The sequence below is a fragment of the Branchiostoma lanceolatum genome, chromosome 13 (assembly GCF_035083965.1).
Source record: "Branchiostoma lanceolatum isolate klBraLanc5 chromosome 13, klBraLanc5.hap2, whole genome shotgun sequence".
NCBI lineage: Eukaryota > Metazoa > Chordata > Leptocardii > Amphioxiformes > Branchiostomatidae > Branchiostoma > Branchiostoma lanceolatum.
In genome coordinates this window covers 11,235,456-11,256,770 of record NC_089734.1, presented here as the reverse complement: position 1 = coordinate 11,256,770, position 21,315 = coordinate 11,235,456, and the positions used below count along the sequence as shown (strand labels likewise).

The 21,315-nt window shown below is 41.5% G+C and overlaps 2 protein-coding genes across 2 annotated transcripts; both read right to left on the bottom strand.

The window, feature by feature from the left end:
- Positions 1-97: 97 nt before the first annotated feature.
- LOC136447638 (uro-adherence factor A-like) lies at positions 98-6,770 on the bottom strand. Its single transcript, XM_066446678.1, has 5 exons — positions 6,475-6,770; positions 5,424-5,511; positions 3,891-3,934; positions 960-3,656; positions 98-752 (listed from the first exon to the last, which is right to left on the bottom strand). Exons 1-5 carry the CDS (start codon positions 6,574-6,576, stop codon positions 690-692), a joined length of 2,994 nt encoding a protein of 997 aa, XP_066302775.1. The 5' UTR covers positions 6,577-6,770; the 3' UTR covers positions 98-689.
- Positions 6,771-15,159: 8,389 nt separating this feature from the next.
- On the bottom strand, positions 15,160-20,308 carry LOC136447447 (uncharacterized). Its single transcript, XM_066446362.1, has 7 exons — positions 20,003-20,308; positions 19,475-19,550; positions 19,052-19,174; positions 18,170-18,364; positions 17,433-17,807; positions 17,155-17,229; positions 15,160-15,270 (listed from the first exon to the last, which is right to left on the bottom strand). The coding sequence occupies exons 1-5, from the start codon at positions 20,276-20,278 to the stop codon at positions 17,614-17,616; spliced, it is 864 nt and encodes a 287-aa protein (XP_066302459.1). The 5' UTR covers positions 20,279-20,308; the 3' UTR covers positions 15,160-15,270; positions 17,155-17,229; positions 17,433-17,613.
- Positions 20,309-21,315: the final 1,007 nt, after the last annotated feature.

Here is a 21,315-nt window from a genome sequence, read left to right as displayed (position 1 = left end):
ATAAAATGGCAATAATTACACGCAAAAAAAATCAAAGCATTCCCTAACATAATAACACTGTATAACTGAGTACACAGCCATATGCAGCAATGGCCTTGTATAACCTGTATGATATAAAATGGTATAATCTAACAGTCGTGTTTGCTTTTCGTTGAATACAAATAGACCCATTCACTGTTTTTTGTTGGAAAGCCTTGAACCACAACCACATTTAACTGTCAGTCTGCTAAGGTAGCCGTGTGGCAACAAATTTCTATATATTTGTTAAGGTATCAGGCAGCACGGAGAAGGTTAAGTAACGGCAAACATATTTCTATCATGCAAGATTTCTTGTACAGTGTAACGTCACATGAATCACAAACATACTATAACCTCCATTAACATGAATCCGCCGGGTTACATAAATCAGCCACTTTGAAAAAACAGTGAGTTTGAGGGATCTCTGGTGCAGCACCCCACAGGTATGCACAGTTTAGATATATAGAAGTGTGTTATTATGGGAGAGGTTGGGTTGGAGATCTGTTTGGACGTATCTTTTTAGGGTGGCGGAATTATGTACCCTGATGGAATTATGTTAGTAGATGTTACCATCTAATATCCAAAATAAGCAGCAGTATGTTTGTCCAGATAGTTTTCTTGAGCAGACCACAGGTGCATGGGGGTTACCGGGTACCGCTGGTGCATGGGGGTTACCGGGTGTCCTTCCCGCTCTTCATCTGGCTAACCAGGTCCTTCAACACCTGCATGGACTCCTGTGGGGGGAGGGGGCGAGTTGTCAGCGCAGATACAATTTCATAGACAGACACGGTTCCATATCATCATACTGTTAATGTGATAGCTATAGATGTCTAGAAGCATGTGGTACTCTTTGCACTATCATGAATCAATAAAGAGCATGCATATTTGAGGTAACATTCTGTATGGGGAAAGTAAGTAAAGTGAAAACAGTAGGTACTCACCTTCAGTAACTTTGGAAACCCGTCTTCGCTTGCAGTAGCCTCGTCCTCTGTACCATCGTTTGTTGGATTTTCGTCTTCTGCTGTGGTAGTCTCTTTTCGTTTGTCTGCGACAGCTTCCAATTCTTCCACAATATCGCCTCCTGTTTCTTCATCTTCGTCTTCTTCTTCTTCTATTACCTCATCCTCGTCTGTGTCAGACTCTTCTTCCACATCCTCTTCAGTAGCCTCCACCATTGTTGCTGGCTCATCTGTAGACGGTTCATTGGCGTCTGCTTCTGTAGCGGACTCCTGTGCAGAAAGCTGGTCCTCTGCCGCAGCTTCTAATTCCTCAACGGCCTGTTCTCCAGTATCCCCATCTTCTGTGGTGGACTCTTCGTCTGTATCAGTCTCTCCTTCGACAGAAATCTCCTGTTCTGTGCCAGCCTCCTGTTCTGTATCAGCAGACTCGTCTTCTGTAGCAGTTTCTTCTGTATCTGTCTCTTCTTCTGTAGCTGTCGCTTCTTCTGTAGCAGTCGCTTCTTCTGTAGCAGTCTCTTCTTCGGTAGCAGTCTCTTCTCCTACAGCAGTCTCTTCTTCTGTAGCGGTATCTTCTTCTGTAGCAGTCGCTTCTTCTGTAGCAGTCTCTTCTTCTGTAGGAGTCTCTTCCTCTACATCAGTCTCTTCCTCTGTAGCAGTCTCTTTCTCTGTAGCAGTTTCTTCTTCTGTAGCAGTCTCTTCTTCTGTAGCGGTCTCTTCTTCTGTAGAAGTCACTTCTTCTGTAGCAGTCTCTTCTTCTGTAGCAGTCTCTTCTTCTGTAACAGTCTCTTCTTCAGTAGCGGTATCTTCTTCTGTAGCAGTCTCTTCTTCTGTAGCGGTCTCTTCTTCTGTAGCGGTCTCTTCTTCTGTAGAAGTCACTTCTTCTGTAGCAGTCTCTTCCTCTACATCAGTCTCTATTTCTGTAGCAGTCTCTTCCTCTGTAGCAGTCTCTTCCTCTGTAGCAGTCTCGTCTTCTGTAGCGGTCTCTTCTTCTGTAGCGGTCTCTTCTTCTGTAGCGGTCTCTTCTTCTGTAGCAGTCTCTTCTTCTGTAGCAGTCTCTTCTTCTGTAGCAGTCTCTTCTTCAGTAGCGGTATCTTCTTCTGTAGCAGTCTCTTCTTCTGTAGCGGTCTCTTCTTCTGTAGCGGTCTCTTCTTCTGTAGAAGTCACTTCTTCTGTAGCAGTCTCTTCCTCTACATCAGTCTCTATTTCTGTAGCAGTCTCTTCCTCTGTAGCAGTCTCTTCCTCTGTAGCAGTCTCGTCTTCTGTAGCGGTCTCTTCTTCTGTAGCGGTCTCTTCTTCTGTAGCGGTCTCTTCTTCTGTAGCAGTCTCTTCTTCTGTAGCAGTCTCTTCTTCTGTAACAGTCTCTTCTTCAGTAGCGGTATCTTCTTCTGTAGCGGTATCTTCTTCTGTAGCAGTCTCTTCTTCTGTAGCGGTTCCTTCTTCTGTAGCAGTCGCTTCTTCTGCATCAGTCTCTTCTACCGTAGCAGTCTCTTCTTCTGTAGCGGTCTCTTTTTCTGCATCAGTCTCTTCTACCGTAGCAGTCTCTTCTTCTGTAACAGTCTCTTCTTCTGTAACAGTCTCTTCTTCTGTAACAGTCTCTTCTTCTGTAGCAGTCTCTTCTTCTGTAACAGTTTCTTCTTCTGTAACAGTCTCTTCTTCTGTAACAGTCTCTTCTACCGTAGCAGTCTCTTCTTCTGTAACAGTCTCTTCTTCTGTAACAGTCTCTTCTTCTGTAACAGTCTCTTCTTCTGTAACAGTCTCTTCTTCTGTAGCAGTCTCTTCTTCTGTAACAGTCTCTTCTTCTGTAACAGTCTCTTCTTCTGCTGCAGTCTCTTCCTCCGTATCTGTCTCTTGTTCTTCAACATTCTCTTCCACAATAGCAGTCTCTTCTTCTGTAGCAGTCTCTTCTTCTGTAACAGTCTCTTCTTCTGCATCAGTCTCTTCTACCGTAGCAGTCTCTTCTTCTGTAACAGTCTCTTCTTCTGTAACAGTCTCTTCTTCTGTAACAGTCTCTTCTTCTGTAACAGTCTCTTCTTCTGTAGCAGTCTCTTCTTCTGTAACAGTCTCTTCTTCTGTAACAGTCTCTTCTTCTGCTGCAGTCTCTTCCTCCGTATCTGTCTCTTGTTCTTCAACATTCTCTTCCACAATAGCAGTCTCTTCTGCTGTGTCTGTCTCTTCTTCTGCAGTAGCCTCTACTCCACCCATGTCTGCCTCATTGTACCCCGTTTCAGTTTCAAACATCCCTTCTTCTTTCTCAGAAAACATCTCAGTATCTGCCTGTTCTTCGGTGGTTTCTTCGGTGGTTTCTTCGGTTGTTTCTCCGGTGATTTCTTCGGTTGTTTCTTCGGTGGTTGCTTCGTCGGTTTCCTCGTCGGTTTCTTCGTCGGTTTCTTCGGGGACCGGAGTTGTGTTCGTACAGTCAGTTGTGGAGGCCATAGGATACGCATCTGTCACCAATGTGCTCTCTGATTCTACAACTTGTGGTTTCACGATTTCGTCAAGATGTTCAACGTCCGCTTTCACAGTTTCTTCCACAGTTTCTTCCTTCTCACTGAAGCCCTCGACTTCGACCATATCTTCTTCATCTTTATACATTTCTAGTTCAGTCGGTGCACTCTCTGCTGGTTTGTCGATGTTATTTTCTTTCGTTTTTCCTTGGTGAACCTTTGTGGCTTCCACAATCTTTTGAACACAAAGAAATAGTGATATCGGTCATTTAAGACGATATAAGACACTTAAGAAGGTGTCAGACATTCAAGAAGATAAATGGTAAGATCTATGTTGATAAAACAGACTGACAAGAATGGAGAACAGTTGATCAATGATGTTTGCTTTACAATACACAATAGATTTATAAGATAGGTTACAACAGCGCCTCCTTCCGGTACATTTGAAAAATGCATAAATGCTACTCACCCGTTCAAGGTCTTTCAGCAAGAGATAGGTCTTGGTTCTCAATTCTGCCAAAAAATAATAATAAAAGTTGCAGAATTCAAAGCAAGTTTAAAGATACGGATGAAGAAAAGATTACAAAATCTTTCTCTTCAGATTAGAATTGTTCCCATCACCAACAAGCCTGTTAGAAATATAAAATTAAACTACATTTCAACAATTGATTTGAAAGACTTTCCTTCGCTCTGTTAAAATGTATGCTAAGATATCTTATTTGACACAACACGTGAAGATAGAAAACTCTATTTACTTCAAATCCTATAGCTATAATACTATATCACGAGTGTCCTTACAGTGAGTATGGTAAAAAGAGGTTAACAACTTGAAAACTGATTTTTCTGTACACCCTCGACATGCGAAGGGCTATGACGATTCTTAAGACATAGAAAAATACTTAACCACAACACCTTCTAGCTACCTGCAAAGCTACCGTAAACGATGACTCTTTGCTTTCAACCACAGACCTGTTTAGTAAACGCCCTCCGTTGTGCCAGTGACACTTAATATGTTTGATTGTTTAGTATCAAAATTCCCCTTTCCTTTGATCGCGTTACAGGTCGGGTGTCAGCCCTTAGCATGGACTGGGTTAAAGAGACCCAGATCTGTCTGACGAACGCAAATCCATCATTATGTAACTACACGGGTTAAAAATGGTGATCTCTTACGTATTGTGTAGTCGCTTAGCAACGACATGACGTCACAACATTACCTAGCAACTTGCTACGACGGCAAATTGCATAGAAAGTTTAATCGAACATCAAGGGGGTCCTATCTTGGTTATTACTTTGCATAAATGGCCATGGCCACATCTGAGTCTCCAAGCAGATGTAAGCGGCTCAGTTTAAGTGTTTTACGCGGGAGTGTTCTTTTTTTTCTTTTTTGTGGCATTAAGTATGTATACGTATACATCTCTCTTGTAATGCACCGCGTAGGAGCCAGGGAATGGTTTAAAATGTGCACTTTTAGAGAGCCATACTAGATGTCACAGCAGTGCACGTAGAACACTGATCATGACAGTATGTCGGATCTTCACATCTTTTTGGAGATTAAACGCACATATTACAATACACTGCAATCGTATTGAATGCTAGATGAAAATTCCATCACTTCAAGTGCATGAATAGTGCTGAAAAAACTACATTTCTGATGCATTTTGATCAACTTATCTTGAACATGTCTTCCTACCTTTTCAACATTGAAAAGAAGCGAGAAGAAACCTACTTGTATCGAAATGTGCTAGTATAGGGTTAGAATACGTATGCTCGATATCTTAGTATTGCAACAGTGTTACCTGTATATTTGTGTTTTGCCTATATTGATACTTAGCCCGTCATGTACAATAAAGGCTTTCATCATCATTGGTGTGCAGTCAATGCAGTGTCATTGAAAGTGCAATACTATAGTAACTGAGAATTTCATTCTTTCTCTTCTTTTCTCATCATAATATTCTAACGAACCAGCTGTAATTTTGCGCCCCGACATGCCATGAAGACGTACCTTGTCTTGTAGAAATCACTGCCACGTCCGGAACGTCAAGGTCACGCACATCTTCATACGTCTCTGCCCTTTCATGAAGCACGTCCAGCTGATAAAGGTCAAACAACACATCGTGTGTCAATCATATTTACTAACTAAGATAATGGGTTTGTAACTTCTGTACAACTATTTTGGTTGTCCGCCGAGTGTAATAAGGACATCTAGAGAGCTGCAAAGTTGTTAAGGGGAAACAACTATAGTTTGGTGGCTTCTGAGTGGACAAGAGCTTGGTCAGAAAACTGCTTGTTCAGAACATAAGAAGAAACAGAAAAGTAGAAACAGTACAGCACAACGAAAAAGACAGTGACATGAAGAGACGACAAGGTTTGAATTCAGAAAGCAAGATAAACATTAGCGACAAGTTGTGAACGTGACTGGACTAGGCGGCTAGTGGGACGAAAAGACAATAGAGAAATACGAAAGGGAGGGATGAAGTCTTTTGACAATCTAGTACAAACTGTGCCTCTGTTCATGTCGAGATGAATGCCTTTCTTTGCAATTCACTCACGATTCAAGGACAAATTTAAGTGCCAACACGACTTAACAACGTTCAATTCCTTTAAGAACCTTTATCCCATCGCGGTGAAGAGAAGGGGTTCCTCTTTTCTACTTTCACCATGATGTGTAAACTTTCTTGGAAGGCATCGTCGGTTGACTGTGCGGAGACACTCAGTTTACAACACAAATTTCACAACATTTACTACATCACTATCCGGAGCGCCGTGTATTTAGGATACAGAGCAAAACCCTTAGTACCTCCTCTAGCATTCAATACCTGGTCCAGAGAACCTGTATCTCTGTAAAATAAGTTACTTAAACCTTGATCTAAAGCTACTCGAAGTGTGAAGACCGCGTCGTTGCGCTTACGTCCAAAAGATAAATTGAGAGGTCGTGTTGGGATCCAAAACTCGTTACATGCATATGTATGTCCTCAATATCTGAAATGTGAAAGATTCTCTGTTCAAAGATGATTGCAATCAGTGCCTTCCTTCAGATTTTATCTTCTACTTACCTTCGCAAGCTCACGCCTGAGGCAGTCCAGTGGTAGAGCGTAGACAGTAGAACACAGCACCGACAAAATGGCCAGAAAAGCCATCGCTATCAAACGGGCCATTTTGGTCTTCAGATACGGCGCTGAAACCAGTTACTCTGTTGCAAAATTTGTCAAAACTTCATTTTAACAACCGTTTACACCGAAAAAAGTTACGGGTACATCATCCTTCACTTCTGGTGAAAGCTGACGAAAATACAAGTAGTTTTCCGAAAGGAAGACCCTTCGGAACAAAGTGCTAATCAGAAGTGCCCGTGAACACTTATGATAGGTTTAGCTGGGCCCGGGCACATGTGCATCGGAGTGTGACCATATTTTCTCTCAGGTTTCTCTCGACCTGATGGCATAAAAACACCGATTCTTTATCACAATGTTTCCTGTAAACATTACGGGCTGTTCAGAGTGAGAGGCTCGGTACTACACAGTCGGTGCCTGATTACTTAAAGTCTGTTTTGTAAATTCTCCTCCTCTTTTCACGTCTGCTATGATTGATTGTACAAGCTAATTATGATCGCGAAACATGTATATGGGATTCTTGTCTCCGTTTGTCATCCTTTCCTTCTTCCTCTCTTTCTTCTACCTCTCTCTATCGACATATCTTTGTCTCTCTTTCTCCCCTCTTTCCATATGCCTCTCTCTCTCTCTCCCTCTCTTTCTCTACCCCTCTCTGTCTCTCTCTTTCTATCTGTCTCTACCTCTATGTCACGGTGTGTCTCTCCCTCTCTCTCTCTCTCTCTGTCCATCTGTCCCTGTATCTCTGCCCATCTCTTTTTTTCTCTTTCTCTGTCTCCACTTCCCCCTCTCTCCCTTTCTCTTCCTTTCTCTCTCTCTTTCTCTCTCTTTCTCTCCATTTCTCTATCTTTCTCTCTCTTTGAAACTATTGAAAAGTGGCTCCCAGACCTACTGCCCATTAAACGTCAAGTTACATCAGGTTATGTTTCAAAAGTCACAGCCTGACCTAAATCTAGACATCAGTGTGATTTTATCATGGCTAAAGGTACAAATACAATACAAGGCAGCGTAATGAAGGTGATCTAGTCGTGACTTCGCTTACATAACTCTAAAACCCCAAGCATATCACCTGTCTAATCCTGTGTTCCTGCTATTTGTTGTTTTTAGCCACGCCTTGTCAGGTTTCCCGCCCTGCTGTTGACACAAGGGTTGCGTTCCACTGGCGGAGCGAGTTAGACCTACATGTGACGTGATATCGCTCCATTGCTGATAATGCTTAATTTTGATTCCAAAGGATAAAACTAGGGATGATTTTAACCCCTTAAATTCATCAAGCAGCTTCCTCTGGCATATAAGTTTATATTGCACCATCAAATAAGCCCCACACCTTACTCGCATTTGGAAAGGAACATTGGATCTTTACAGACAAACAGACAAAAGTACCGTAATATTTGATTAACGTCTTCTTGTTTAACAAATTCAGATTGAAATTTAGGTGTAGTAGCCCTTCAGAAAGTGGCATTTTTCGGGGAATGTACGTAAACACTTGACCACTTCTATTGCTAACGTTACAATGTAAAAGGCGAAGGATTCATATCATTTATGATATATGTTTGTCTTCTTTATGAAATGTCTCAAATATTGTAATTCGTGATTTTAGATGGTCTCATTGTCGAATAAAAGTCGAAGAAGCCTCCAAACTTCAAACCCCTTTGCGAGCCTTTCGCGATTTTCCCATTCCCGAAAAGACCGAAATTTGGCAATTTCACGGTCGTTTCAGTGATTTTCTCGGGGCGGCCGGGAGTGGTACTGCAGGTTAGGCTCTCGTAGGGTATATAGCCCTGACTTGCAAAAATGTAAAAATATACAAGGCATTAGAGTTAAAGCCAGTGTTCACTTTCTCAAACAGCTCCAGATGTCTTCACATACATTTAGAATAACATTTGAGACTTTTAAAAAGACCAAAAGACATGAAAATGATCGATTTTAAGGCGCCGTGCAAAGAGCTCATGTAACACCATGTCCGCCCGTCGAAGCGCCGCCTACATTCATATACACACCACTTCTTGTGTGTAATGAGTACGTTAAAGATATATGTGGACATCATTTGCTTTTTATTCACAACTTTGGCCGTTCATTCAACTATTCACATGCCTATATTAGCAAACATCGGACACGGGACCACGTTGGCAAAATGATATAACATGGTCATACCTACAAAATGATATAGACTAGTGATATTGACTGGTCTGTCGAAATTACTGTACTGTGTGTCAAACAACTTCATGCTGCCTCAAATCACTTGTTTGTAACAGAAGAAAACACGTCGAACCTTCAAAACAACGTTTAATCTACAATTCCAGACTGCTATGGATAGATACGACAGTCAATGTGACACTGATTAAAATAAACTGAAGAAAAGAGATTTCTTTGTCATTCGTCCTATCGTCTGGCTTTCCAAACAATGTTATCAATAAATACAATAAGATTTTTTCCACGCAACTTTGATAATATTTCTCCTCTTTTGCTTTCCATAGATATTGAATACACCACGCATACAGGGGCGCAGCACTCATTGGATGATCCAGCCGAAATGATTTGATTTCTGGTCCATGTCAATACAGAACCAATTTGTAATCTGGCAAATGAGAGTTATGACTATGTTCTTACATTTTTTTCCTTTACTGAAGCATAATAACAAGTAGTTTTTGAGCACGGGTTTGGATAAAGATGTATATAGAAGACATATGATTGTGCGAGCCGAGATGTTTCACCAAGTCGGAAACGCATTGGCAAACAGTTTTCAGAGGTGCTACCACGAACAAAAATGGAAGTTAAACGTAGTTTGAATGTGTCATAAAACAAATCATTTTGGTCAACTTGAAGATGTAGGCACGCAGTCTAACACAGTTACACAGCCAGTCTATATTATGTAGCTATGGTCATATATGTCCTTATTGCATCTTTTTGTGGTCTGGTGTCCAGATATTTATCATATGATTATCATATATTAGCGATTTAACAGTTGAGTAATAGGCCAAATTTGTCATGGGAAGTCGGATAAGGTTTCCAAGCAGATGTTTGGGTAAAAAATCATGACGTTTTCTGACTGACGGCCGGGGTTCTCTGGCAGTCTTTTACTGGATGAGCAGGTGAGCAAAAGACCAAGGTTGTCAAAGGAAAGACTACGGTGTACAAATATACCCTTGAAGTACTCATAACGTTAACGTACAAGACATGATCAATGCATGAATGTAGGCGGCGCTTCCACCGTGTTACTTGGGCTCCTCGCGCGGCGCCTAAAAATCGATCGTTGTCGTGTCAACCAGTGTATCTAAAATTCTTAAAGGTCTTTGTAAATGTATGTGAAGACATCTGGATCTAGTGGGGAACATTTCACTGGCTTTAGGCCTAATACCATGCATATTTTATCAATTTAACATACCGGGATGGTATACCCTATCATAGCCTAATCTGCAGTACCGCTCCTGGCCGTCCCCTGAAAAGTGACTAAGACGACCGTCAAATTGCCAAATTTGGGTCTTTTTGGGAATGGAGAAATCGCGGAAGGGTCGAAAAGGGGTTAAGATATTTAAGGCTTATTTCAATCTTTTTTTGGAAATAAGACCATTTAAGATCTGGAATAACAATATTTCAGACATTTCATGAGCAAAAAATTGGAATACTTTATCATAAATGGCAAGTTACCTTTGCATATATCATATTTTTATGCGACAGAAACTGCTAGCTAGTCTAATGAAATGCGTGTGAGAGCAATGTAGCAATTATCATAAATTATCCATGTGAAATTGTCGCTCTGATTATAAATGTTAGTTTTAATCAAATAACTCAACATGAATTCCATGTAATATGCAAGCATGCAATAATGATATATTGCTGTAAACATGGCTGTTACTTTTGGAATGTCGGAATTGTGCACATATTTTATGTGAGAAACCACGAGTAAAACATTCTGGGTCTTGCTTCAATTACAATGCATGAGACGCCGTTAGCATGTTGAATTACTTATCCCCTCAACACAACAGATTGCTATAAGAAATCAAGTTTGCAGGAGTGGGATGGTGGGTGCACAACTGTCAGGAGTAGCTTGATATGTCATTTTTCTGTTGTTCTCTCTTTGTCCAAGTCTTGATGAGGTAATAGTCTTTCTTCTTCTTTTTTTTATACTCCAATTAAAAACGGGTTATAAGAAATCAAGTTTGCAGGAGTCGGATGGTGGGCGCACACAGAATAACCTGTCGGGAGTAGCTTGATATGTCCCTTTTCTGTTGTTCTCTCCTTGTCCAAGTCTTGGTGAGGTAATAGTCTTTCTTCTGTTTTGATTTTTGTTATACTCCAATTAAAAACGGGTGTTATAAGGAATCAAGTTATGTATGTGTTTGCGTGTGAGATCAACTGAAAGCTTGCAGTTCGTGGCCAGAACTTTATTTGCAGTAGTGGACTTTTCATCGTCAGGTACATTACCATATGAATGAGAACTAAGCACACAGGTAGAAAAAAGTTAGCATTGCTATTGATGAAGGGAAGATTCGTGCCTTCAGGATAAAAGAAAAACAGTTTGAAATTTTCCTCTAGATGCTACCTAAAAAGATGAATTTCTTTTGCATCATGTATGGAAGACAGGGCCGTGACTTAAAAGCTAAGTATGGCCCTGTGTAACCCGCCAGAACCAACTCAAATTGAGGTGAGTTCCCCCAAAATCAGCATGCCATTAAGGTGCATTATCATAATTTACCCAAATGGCTATGTCTGCTCCAGATTAAGTGATATATCGGAGCAAGACAACAACAGGCATGATTGTTATACGTAAAAACATTATATGTTTCAACGATGTCCAAATATATATAAATTAACCCGTATATCGGGGAGGAATCAAACGTACTTTTTCAAACGTTTCAGTTGTAGGACCACAAATGAAAATTCTTCAGAGCTACCCTGGGCTTCAGGCAAGATAATTTCGAGTTATGCCGTTCCATGGAACGACAGGCCTCCCGCTGTGGGAGAAGATGCCATCCCAAGTGGGCTGGCATGTGCGAGCCTTGGACGGCTGAGCTGAGCTGTTCTATGGCTTAGGAGATCACTAGTTCTCTGTCTGGGAACTTAGTGTCTCAAAAATCTGGGGCCCTCCGTGGTGCCCTTTAAGGCCGGTCTGGCCACGCCAGGCTGTGTCGCAAGACGTCACGTAACACGATGTCGCATTATGTCAGAATTACACTGGAAAAACACAACTATTGTAAAATTTCGTCGCTATAACTTTATTTTCCCACAATTTCCCAGACTCTTCTTGCCCTCCCCTCAATACAAGGTTTGATATTGTATGCAAATTCTAATCTGTTACTGCAAACCCCTGTTTGGTTTCCCCAGCCCCACCTACACCCCCGCAAATCTTTACACTACCTTAAGAGCAAGCATCTTTCGTTCGTGGTTTGGACACCGAAAAGGCCATTTGGGTAAATTATGTTCATGAACACCTGTAACACAGGTGAGTGTGATTAATCTGAATATAATAATTGACTTATTGAGAAACTATGAAGACTGGTCAGGACATCTATCAATCAATTTGATCGTAGGCAAACTCCGGAGGCCCAGTAGCTGACGTGAGGATAAAAAAGACATTTAAGCAAAAACAAAGAAACAGTTCAAAGAAAAGTATTCTTTATTCAATACTTTAGACATAAACAAGAAAAGAAGGTAATACAAACACATCTACTGAATCTCATTCTGTCATAAATGCTACTGCCAGAAATCTGACAAAGGAACAACGTCGAAAGTGTATATTGAAACTAACTCTCTTGCGCTTATATACATTCACACTATCAGTTAAGATATAAAAGTAAACCTTATTTCAGTTAACATTTGATATTTTGTTATTTGTAACGCTTCTACACCTCAACATCCAAATGTTTACTGAATACACACAAGTTGATTACAGTGCATGCAAAGCATGGCCACCTTGCGAGGTTTCTAACAATAACAGCAGAACGGATAACTCTACTTACAATAAGATTAAAAATATATCTATTTATTTATTTAGATATGCATATATACACATGATTAACTTATGAAATTTTTCCGTTATGACACTAGTACATACTGACTTGTCACTCTACACTATGATTCATGCCAATTCAATGACTACTTCCACAGGATGTATATTTCACTTGTGGTCTTAACACAAAATAGACCATTTGGGTAAATTATGTTGATGAGCTTCTGTAACACAGGTGATCGTCATTAAGGTTGACTATATATATTATTATTCTGGTATATTATGAAGATTTTACAGTACTTTTTACCGAATTTTTTCCTAAGTACTCATATTCAAGTTTCCATAAGAAATAGTGACAGGTATATTTATACCGTATGAAGCTCATGGGAATTCAATTTACAGTTGTAAGATCATAGAAATACGGTATTTGTATGTTTTTACATCTGTAAAATGGACTCCGATGAGCTTCTGCACTGGTCCCCGCAGCAGGAGGAAGATGTCGGCTCTGTGATTCTTCGAACTCCTGCACCGGTCCCCCAGCAGAAGGAAGATGCCGGACAAGCTCGGCGACCAGAACTGCAGAAACTGGGGAAAGGAACTTTAACTCACCTTACCATACTTTTATACATCATTTACTACTGACATTAAACAATAATTAAACATTAAACATCCGTGACATCTTCACGACCAGATGATGATGATAGAACAATTAAAACAACAGTAGAAGAACAACAAACTCCTCTCCCCTGCCTCATGATGTATTTACGAAACGAGCCAGTAACTGTTCTGGTATTAAAAAGGCGCCGCACATCCTTGAAACGTAAAGGCGGACAACCACAAATCGTTCTAAACATACAAAATAAGACATCCACAACAACTGACATTGCATTAGCATTCCATTGCTCTCGATGTATCGACGTAACCGGAACAACAAGATACATACCTGCATACCTGGTCCTCTAAACTTGCACCGAAAAAAACGCGGAATCGAGAAATCCTGTCTGAGACGTACACATGTCAGGTAACACACGTCTGCGGACTCACCTGGGCTTAACGTCAACAAACCTGAACTTTCTGACCTCTAACCTTAAGTTCACTATGGTACCTAATACACACATAACGTCGCGGTATGTTTGACGTACTGTCAAACACGTTTGCAGATGACTCTCATTTAGTATGGAAGCTCACAATCTAACTCTAAAACGCTTCTCTTGGACTTTTTTCTAGGTTTCCAAAATACGACCATTTGAAATTATAAGGGACGATATTTTTTAATCATCGTCCCTCTTAATTTCAAATGGTCGCATTTAAAAGACATTTCACAAACAAACAAATGGGGCATTAGGTCACAACTCTTAATGATATGTTTCAGTCGCATTTTACCAATTGAAGTACTCGGGAGTGTAATTCCTGTAAGTGCTGCTTTTCAGTCAACATCAAGAACAACAACACCAAAAAGAACTGATGAAGCTGATAGAAAAACTTTATTGAGAAAGAAGGGGTTCTACTATAAACTCACGCGTACACACGTACACACACGCAAACACACATGCGCACACACACACATATACATATATATATATACACAAGCACAAACAGTTTTACGTTAACAGAAATCGACTAGGATATAAAAGTGTGCATCAAAAGTCGTTGCCATGTCGTTTTCAATTCCATATGATGATAGCAAGTGAACGAACTGGACGGACACGTGAGGTTACGAATGTGTCTGTTCTGTTCATTTTTCTTTTGAAAGTTCGGTGTTTATATCTTCGGTGCCTCAGCTTTGTACTTCAGGTTGGCCAGGTCACGTGCCGCGTTGTTGTAGGTCTTCACCATGGAGACGACGCTTCGCACTTTGGAGTTGAACCACTTCCTCGCCTGCTTCTGGGCATGCGCGAGGACGGCTTCCCCGTTTGGCTGACCATGGGGCGCCCCCTCGCGGAGAAGCTGTTGAAGTTCAGCCTTCTTCTCTGCAGCAGCCATTTTCAGTTCATTGGCGGCCAGGTTAGCGGACTTCTTCGCCTGGGCAGACTTCTTGGCGATGTAGCTGTAAGGCCCTCCGTACGTCCTACCATCTATGACATTGACAAAATCACAAGTTTTACAGATTAGCATTGTGAGTGCCACGGTATAACTCTCTCAAAGGGTGTTTAATGTGTGCACAATGTTCATTGTCGTGCCCATAGGTATTTTCCTACTCAGGTGCTCACTGCTCGCACTCACTGATGTTAAGAAAGCTATTAGATGAACACATAGACTTTCATATGACATTTTGCAACTGTCTGGCGCTCTTAATATTATTAAGAGGGTGTGATTCCTTTCCTCTTTTTTTAAATTATCATTTTAACACAAAAACAACACAAAGTGATACCGCACTTAAGCAAAACACGCAGCTTATTCAAGCGGCATCACTAAACAGAAGAAAAAAAACATGTATCGAAATATGAGACACTAACAGTACGCGAACAATACAGTAACCTAGGTATGAAAGAAACAATGCTACATATAACAAAAACACACATAGATTAATTATGAAATTGCTTGGCATCTAATGTATACAATATGGGTTACAGATAAAAATTGCGCATTGAAATTTGAAGATCACAAAGGAGATGAATTAAGCACAAGATTTACAAAAGCATTAGCAGACGCTAGCGCGTCATCGATAGACGACTTACCAAACCTGTCTGGATCAGCTGAGTCCACGTGCCGGGGTTCAGGGATTCCGTGAGGTTCTGGGAACTCGTCATGCATGTCGGAATCATCTGGCAATGCCCCTCCGCCATGCTTAGACCCTGATGATAAAAGTACATTTTTCTTACTTCTATTGTACTATACCTTGAAAGAAACGATCGCGCAAGCTACATGGCCACGCCGTGCGGTTCAAAAGAGACTAGACGTCTAACGGCTCGATTGAATAATGCAACAGGTACATTAGATCAATTAGTCCCTCATCATACCACCAATGCAGTTTGTTTCAATCAATCAATCGCAATTAGTCAACCGCAATTAGTCAATCAATCGATTAGTCAATCAATTACGTTCTTTTGATTATCGATAAAACTTTTGTTCAGCCTGGCTCGCCAACTAGGTTCCTTATTCGAAGAAATGAACCTCGTGAAGTTTCATCCTTACAGTCGGCACGGTTCAAAAGAGACACACTGCGGCTGACTGAAGTACTGCAATAAGAGCTCGTGGAAAACTTGCTAATCTACGCAGTTAACAGTGCCCCAAAGAAAAGCTGATGAGCACACAAACAAGATACTGCTGGACTCTTGTTTTCAGTCGTCTACGATGGAAACAGCTACCGCGACCAACACACAGAGCGCACGGTTCAAAAGAGACACTATACGGCTGACAGAAGTACTGCACCCAGTGCTCCTAGCAGACTCGCGTAGCTACGCAGTTGCAGTGCAGTGCCCTATGTAACCAACAACGGCAGAAAATGATCACGCAAGCCCGCAACACTGTATTCAGCCCTCTTTTTGGTGCGAAGAAGGACGTTATTGCTTGCAGTAATGTCCTTTTGCCGCGGCTTTGCGTTTTAGATCGACAGTCGATGATATACTAGATCTGCTGCAGTGCTTTTAAGTGACTCTAATGATCTTATAGCCTGGTATCGGTCCGTCCCCACCTTCCACTGTTATCGTACGTTCTGAAAAGTGTTCTTTAGCAGCAAAAAAACTTTTACCGCTTTTATAGCCTCTGTTTTACCCTTGTTTCTAGCCGTCGCCGATGCAAACAGCAGCGCGACATGCACGGTTCAAAAGAGTCACCCTAGGGCGGACTGAAGTACTGCAGCCAGCATTTTTAGCAATCTCGTTTAATTACGCAGTTTGTAGTGCCACGAAGTACCCGCAGTGACACAAAATTATCACACAAGCTCGCGATACTGCACAAAGTCATCCTTTACGTGCAAGGAAGAGAATTACAGGAAAGTCTATTGTGTTGTAGATCGACAGTCTGTCATACTTTGCTGCATAATCAGGTTTTTAGCTCGATAATCAGGACACCGAACGCTTTTAATCTTTGACCTCTCAGAACCGGTCCCGGTATCCTGGCTCACCATCATCATCATCAACATGGTGTCCTGATTATCGAGCTAAAAACCTGATTATGCAGCAAAGTATGACAGACTGTCGATCTAAAACACAGGAAAGTCTATTATAGACTTTCCTGTAATTCTCTTCCTTGCACGTAAAGGATGACTTTGTGCAGTATCGCGAGCTCATGTGATAATTTTGTGTCACTGCGGGTACTTCGTGGCACTACAAACTGCGTAACTAAACGAGATTGCTAAAAACGCTGGTTGCAGTACTTCAGTCGGCCGTAGGGTGTCTCTTTTGAACCGTGCGTGTCGCGCTAGCTGTATGTCGCTCTGCTGTTTTCATCGGCGACGGCTAGAAACAAGGGTCAGAGGGGTTATAAAAGCGGTAAGAAGCTTTACTGCTGCTAAAGGACACTTTTCAGAACGTAGGATACCAGTGGAAGGTGGAGACGGACCGATACCAGGGTATAATTTCATTAGCGTCACTTTGAAGCACTATAATTATAAAGGGCGAGGTTGTAGTACTGCAGTCCGCCGTATAGCGTCTCTCTTGAACCGTGCCCACGCGCTACAAATGTACTACAACTAGTATTCTTTAAGTTGGCTTGCTCATATTACAGTTTATACACACCATTCAGCATTGCCATCAGGTCGGACATCGGTAAGGATGACACGGAACCAAGGAGCGCAACAAACACGGGGACGTCTACAAAAAAAGACGAAAAAAGTAGACACAAGAATAACTACATTGTACAAAGACGGTATAAACAAGACGCAGAAGTAAAAAAAAAAACATCTCAACATTGGGTGTAAGTAGTAAAGCACTCGAGTTGGGGAATTTGATGTAAATCGTCGATAAGCTGACAAAAACAGGTCCTACCGTCCTCTGGCGACAAATTTAGTTCTTACCTTTTTCTGGTCCCAAGAGATCCATCTGCTCGAAAATGGCGTGATGTCCTACAGTGTACATTGAAGAAGAAATTTATTATACTACAGTAATGGTTGAACAAGGCAATTGAGCGCATCTAATTAATTGCCTGCACACATATCACCCGCGGCAAGTTAGCAACCTCGCGATTTGACAGAGCGCTCAACGAATTCCATTGATGAAAAAAAATGGAGACTGAAGTTGATCGAGAGTAAATTCACCTCCGAATCCGTCACAGTGGAGCTCGTCGCTTCCGTCACGGCAATCCGGAAAGTCGTCACACTCCCAGTGGTCCGGAATGCAGTATCTGTTCATGTCGTTGTCACACAGGAACGTGCAGTTGTCCGGATGGTACGCTTAGATAATGAAATGAATTGAAACTGAATATGAGGACGCGTACAAAGTTCGCACGGGTTCCAAGAATATACCAATCATTTTACAAACAAACAAACAAACGAACGAACAAACGAACAACCCCCCCCCCACACACACACAAGCACATACACACACACACGCACACACACACACATGCACACACACATACACACAAACACACACAGAGAGACACACACAGAAAAACAGGTACAGACAGACACACACAAACACGCGCGCAATCAATTTATACAAGAAAACAGTTCAATGAAGATTTGAGAGAGTATATGGTCAGAATATATCTTAAAAGGGTATGATTCTAAAGCTGCATCGGTGGACGTCTTACCCAACATGGATGGATCAGCTGGGTCTCCGTTGGGTTCCGGATTTCCGCCGTGTTCCGGGAATGCGGGAGGTTCCGGATATCCGCCGTGTTCCGGAACTGGTGCGGGAGGTTCCGGATTTCCGCCGTGTTCGGGGAATGCGGAATGTTCCGGATTTCCACCGGGTTCCGGCAGCGGCCCTCCATCATGCCCCGACCCTGGTAATAAAAGTGCATTATTCTTACTTCAAACATATCGTACTGCCTAAGCCCTGAAAGAGACGAGCTACATGTAAATGTGTACGTGGTCACACGGCGCGGTTCAAAGACGTCTAACGGCTTGATTGAATACTGCAGCATGTACATCAGATGTACAAGTCCCTCACCAAGTTACACGCACCGCAATCTTAATCTTAATCGCAGTTTAAAAAGATCTATCATCGAATCGATCGATCAATCAATCAATCAATCAATAACTTGCTTTTAATCATCGTTAGTATTTTTATTCGGCCTACCTTGTAATTTTGCTGAAGTAGCTTCCTCATAATAAAGTTTGCGGTGAAGAAATGTTTAGGGTGAGAAAATATTTGAGACAGATCTAGACATTCAACATAATGAAGAATAATCTGCCGAATTTTGATCTTCTCTTGTACAGCCTTCGTAAGGGTCAAATGACTAATACTCGCTTAGAACACGTTACCTTACAAAATATTGATATACCATCTACAGTGATTGAATGATCCGAGCCGATCTATCAGTGGCAAAGACCGAATCCAACTGGCAAAATAATTGTAATCGCCACGAGTTTTAATCGAGTTCTTTTGCCAGTTGGATACGGCTTTTGCCACTGCTTGGAGATTATGATTTAATGCAAATTTTGGTAAATGAATCAGAAGTTTTTCCCACCTCCCCGGCAGTGTAACTCGTCCTCCCCGTTGTTACAGTCCTCCGCTCCGTCGCACACCCAGTCTTGCGGGATACAGCTGGAGTAGTAGGTGTAGTTCGTCTCACACTCGTAGCCACAGTCAGCTGGTAAAAAAGGTAAAGAAGTCATGATCCTTAACTGAAGTGAAGCATGATGCTTTTTCTAGTAGGTAAACTCTACTTGAACAGCCCAAAGCTCCTCACACACAGCCCCGAGTCGAATCCGAAATCTTGTGTGCAAATCGGGACATAAAGAAATTGAACAGGTGATTGCATGTCAGAAAAAAATTAGGAATCCAAAAAAAACTTAACGATTTTTCATCCATCCACACATCTTGTTGGAGATAAAGTCACTCCTAAGATGTAATTACAGGTTTATGTAATAATGTAAATATAAATACCTACCCGAGGGCATGCCCAGCTGCAGTTGTTTCTTCCTGGGACCCAGCGTCCGGAGTTGTTCCATGACGTCAATAAGCAGCTTGAAACAGAACGATGAGGGTAGGGTCGTAAAAAAACGGTTGAACACATGGAAGAATTTTCAAAACATTGATAGTTTTGGCTAAAACACTTACATGGCATTAACCAGAGTTAACTAGGCAGAGATATTGATATCTAGTATATATCTACAGTTTTGTCATCGCCTTTAGCAGCGCTTTATAGTTTTGATAGAAAATGGACGACGCCATATATATCATATAGGCTATACATATAAGAAAACATGACAATATTAGCAAACTTAAAGAAATAACCGCCACTGGAAAATGACAGAAGTCAATTTTACTTGGTCACAAATGTGTAGTATACTTTTACTGCATCACAGAAAATTGAATAAGAGGGCTACTGATCTATGTGAAGTAGAAAGAAAATCTTCAGGGCTAAGAAAAGTCAGTACAAAGTATGAAGAAAAAAACAGGTAAGAAGCTGACGGACCTTCCTCTTTTGCTTGTCCGACTTCTCGGCCCCGGCGGCGTCCCCGCTCTTCTTCACCGGGCTTCCCTCCAACCCATGTATTACAAGAACCACCACGGAGAGTGCAACTACAAACCAGCGCATGGTGGTCCCGCACACCTGAAACATAGTCACCAAAAACAAATTTGTTCTCTGGTCATGGCTAGATAGTAACTTGCAATTCTTCGCTAGATTTTGAAGAAACGAAAATACTTTCGCTAGTGATGATGCCGACGTATATATGTCAGCACATATCATTAGTCTAACCACCAAACTATTTGTAGCCACTCGTCCAGAAAACAAGAATAAACATATTTTCTTCTTGCATTACCCATGCACATGCTGAAACTGATTAGAAAATCTGGTACAAAGCAGAAATAGTAATCAAGACAAAGTAATTACCTTCCTTGGTAGATGTAAAGTAAATAAGTGCTCCTTGGGACTAGACGACACTGTTTGCTGTTCTGCCGATCCAGAATTTTGCCTTCTACTGTGAACTTCCTTGCGTTGCGTCAGATTTTATAGACCAGTTTGACTAAAGAAGCGAGAAGTCTTTCAAGTCCAAGGTAAACTTCTCGCCTTGAAAGTTTCTTAAGTGCCAATTAAAGTGTCCACAGGTGAGCACCCCTACCCGAAGAACTCTTTGAACTACAGACAAAGCTATGGTTGGTAGAAAAAGACAGGTGTTAAAACAATGGTCTTTGTCACAGGCAGGGAACAACAGACTCGGTCGCCATGGTACCTAATGCATTATTCCCTAACGGAACCCTTCATCCCTTAGCTTAACCAATTAGGCCATGGCCGTGTTGATTCGATTATATGGATGACATCCGCACGTTCATCCATTTTCGTGCGTTTCCACAAAAAAAGGTTTCGACCAGACTGTAAATCATACAAAGCAGCTACAAAATGAGGAAATATATGCCGTATATTGCCCAAAAATGTCGGAAAACGGATACTATACTAATGTCATAGAATGCCAAAGTCAATTCCAAAGTCAAAGAAGACGTGTGAGAAACGAAGAATCTATTGTTCAGTATACCATACTCTGTGTGTTTTTCAACCCCTTCAAGTCATTTGTTCAACCCTACTGACGACTTAGATTTCATCATGGAAGATTTTTTCGCACGATCGCATCAGTTTTGGGGTTCCCAGAGGATGTCATCCATATAATCAAATCAGGACTGGTCTTGTATCCAACAAAAACAGAGATGTTTGTACTACTAATGTAGTTCAAATGCAAACGGAGTTGCCTGGAAATATTTCACGTTTTTGGGAGCAAGCAGACCACGTCT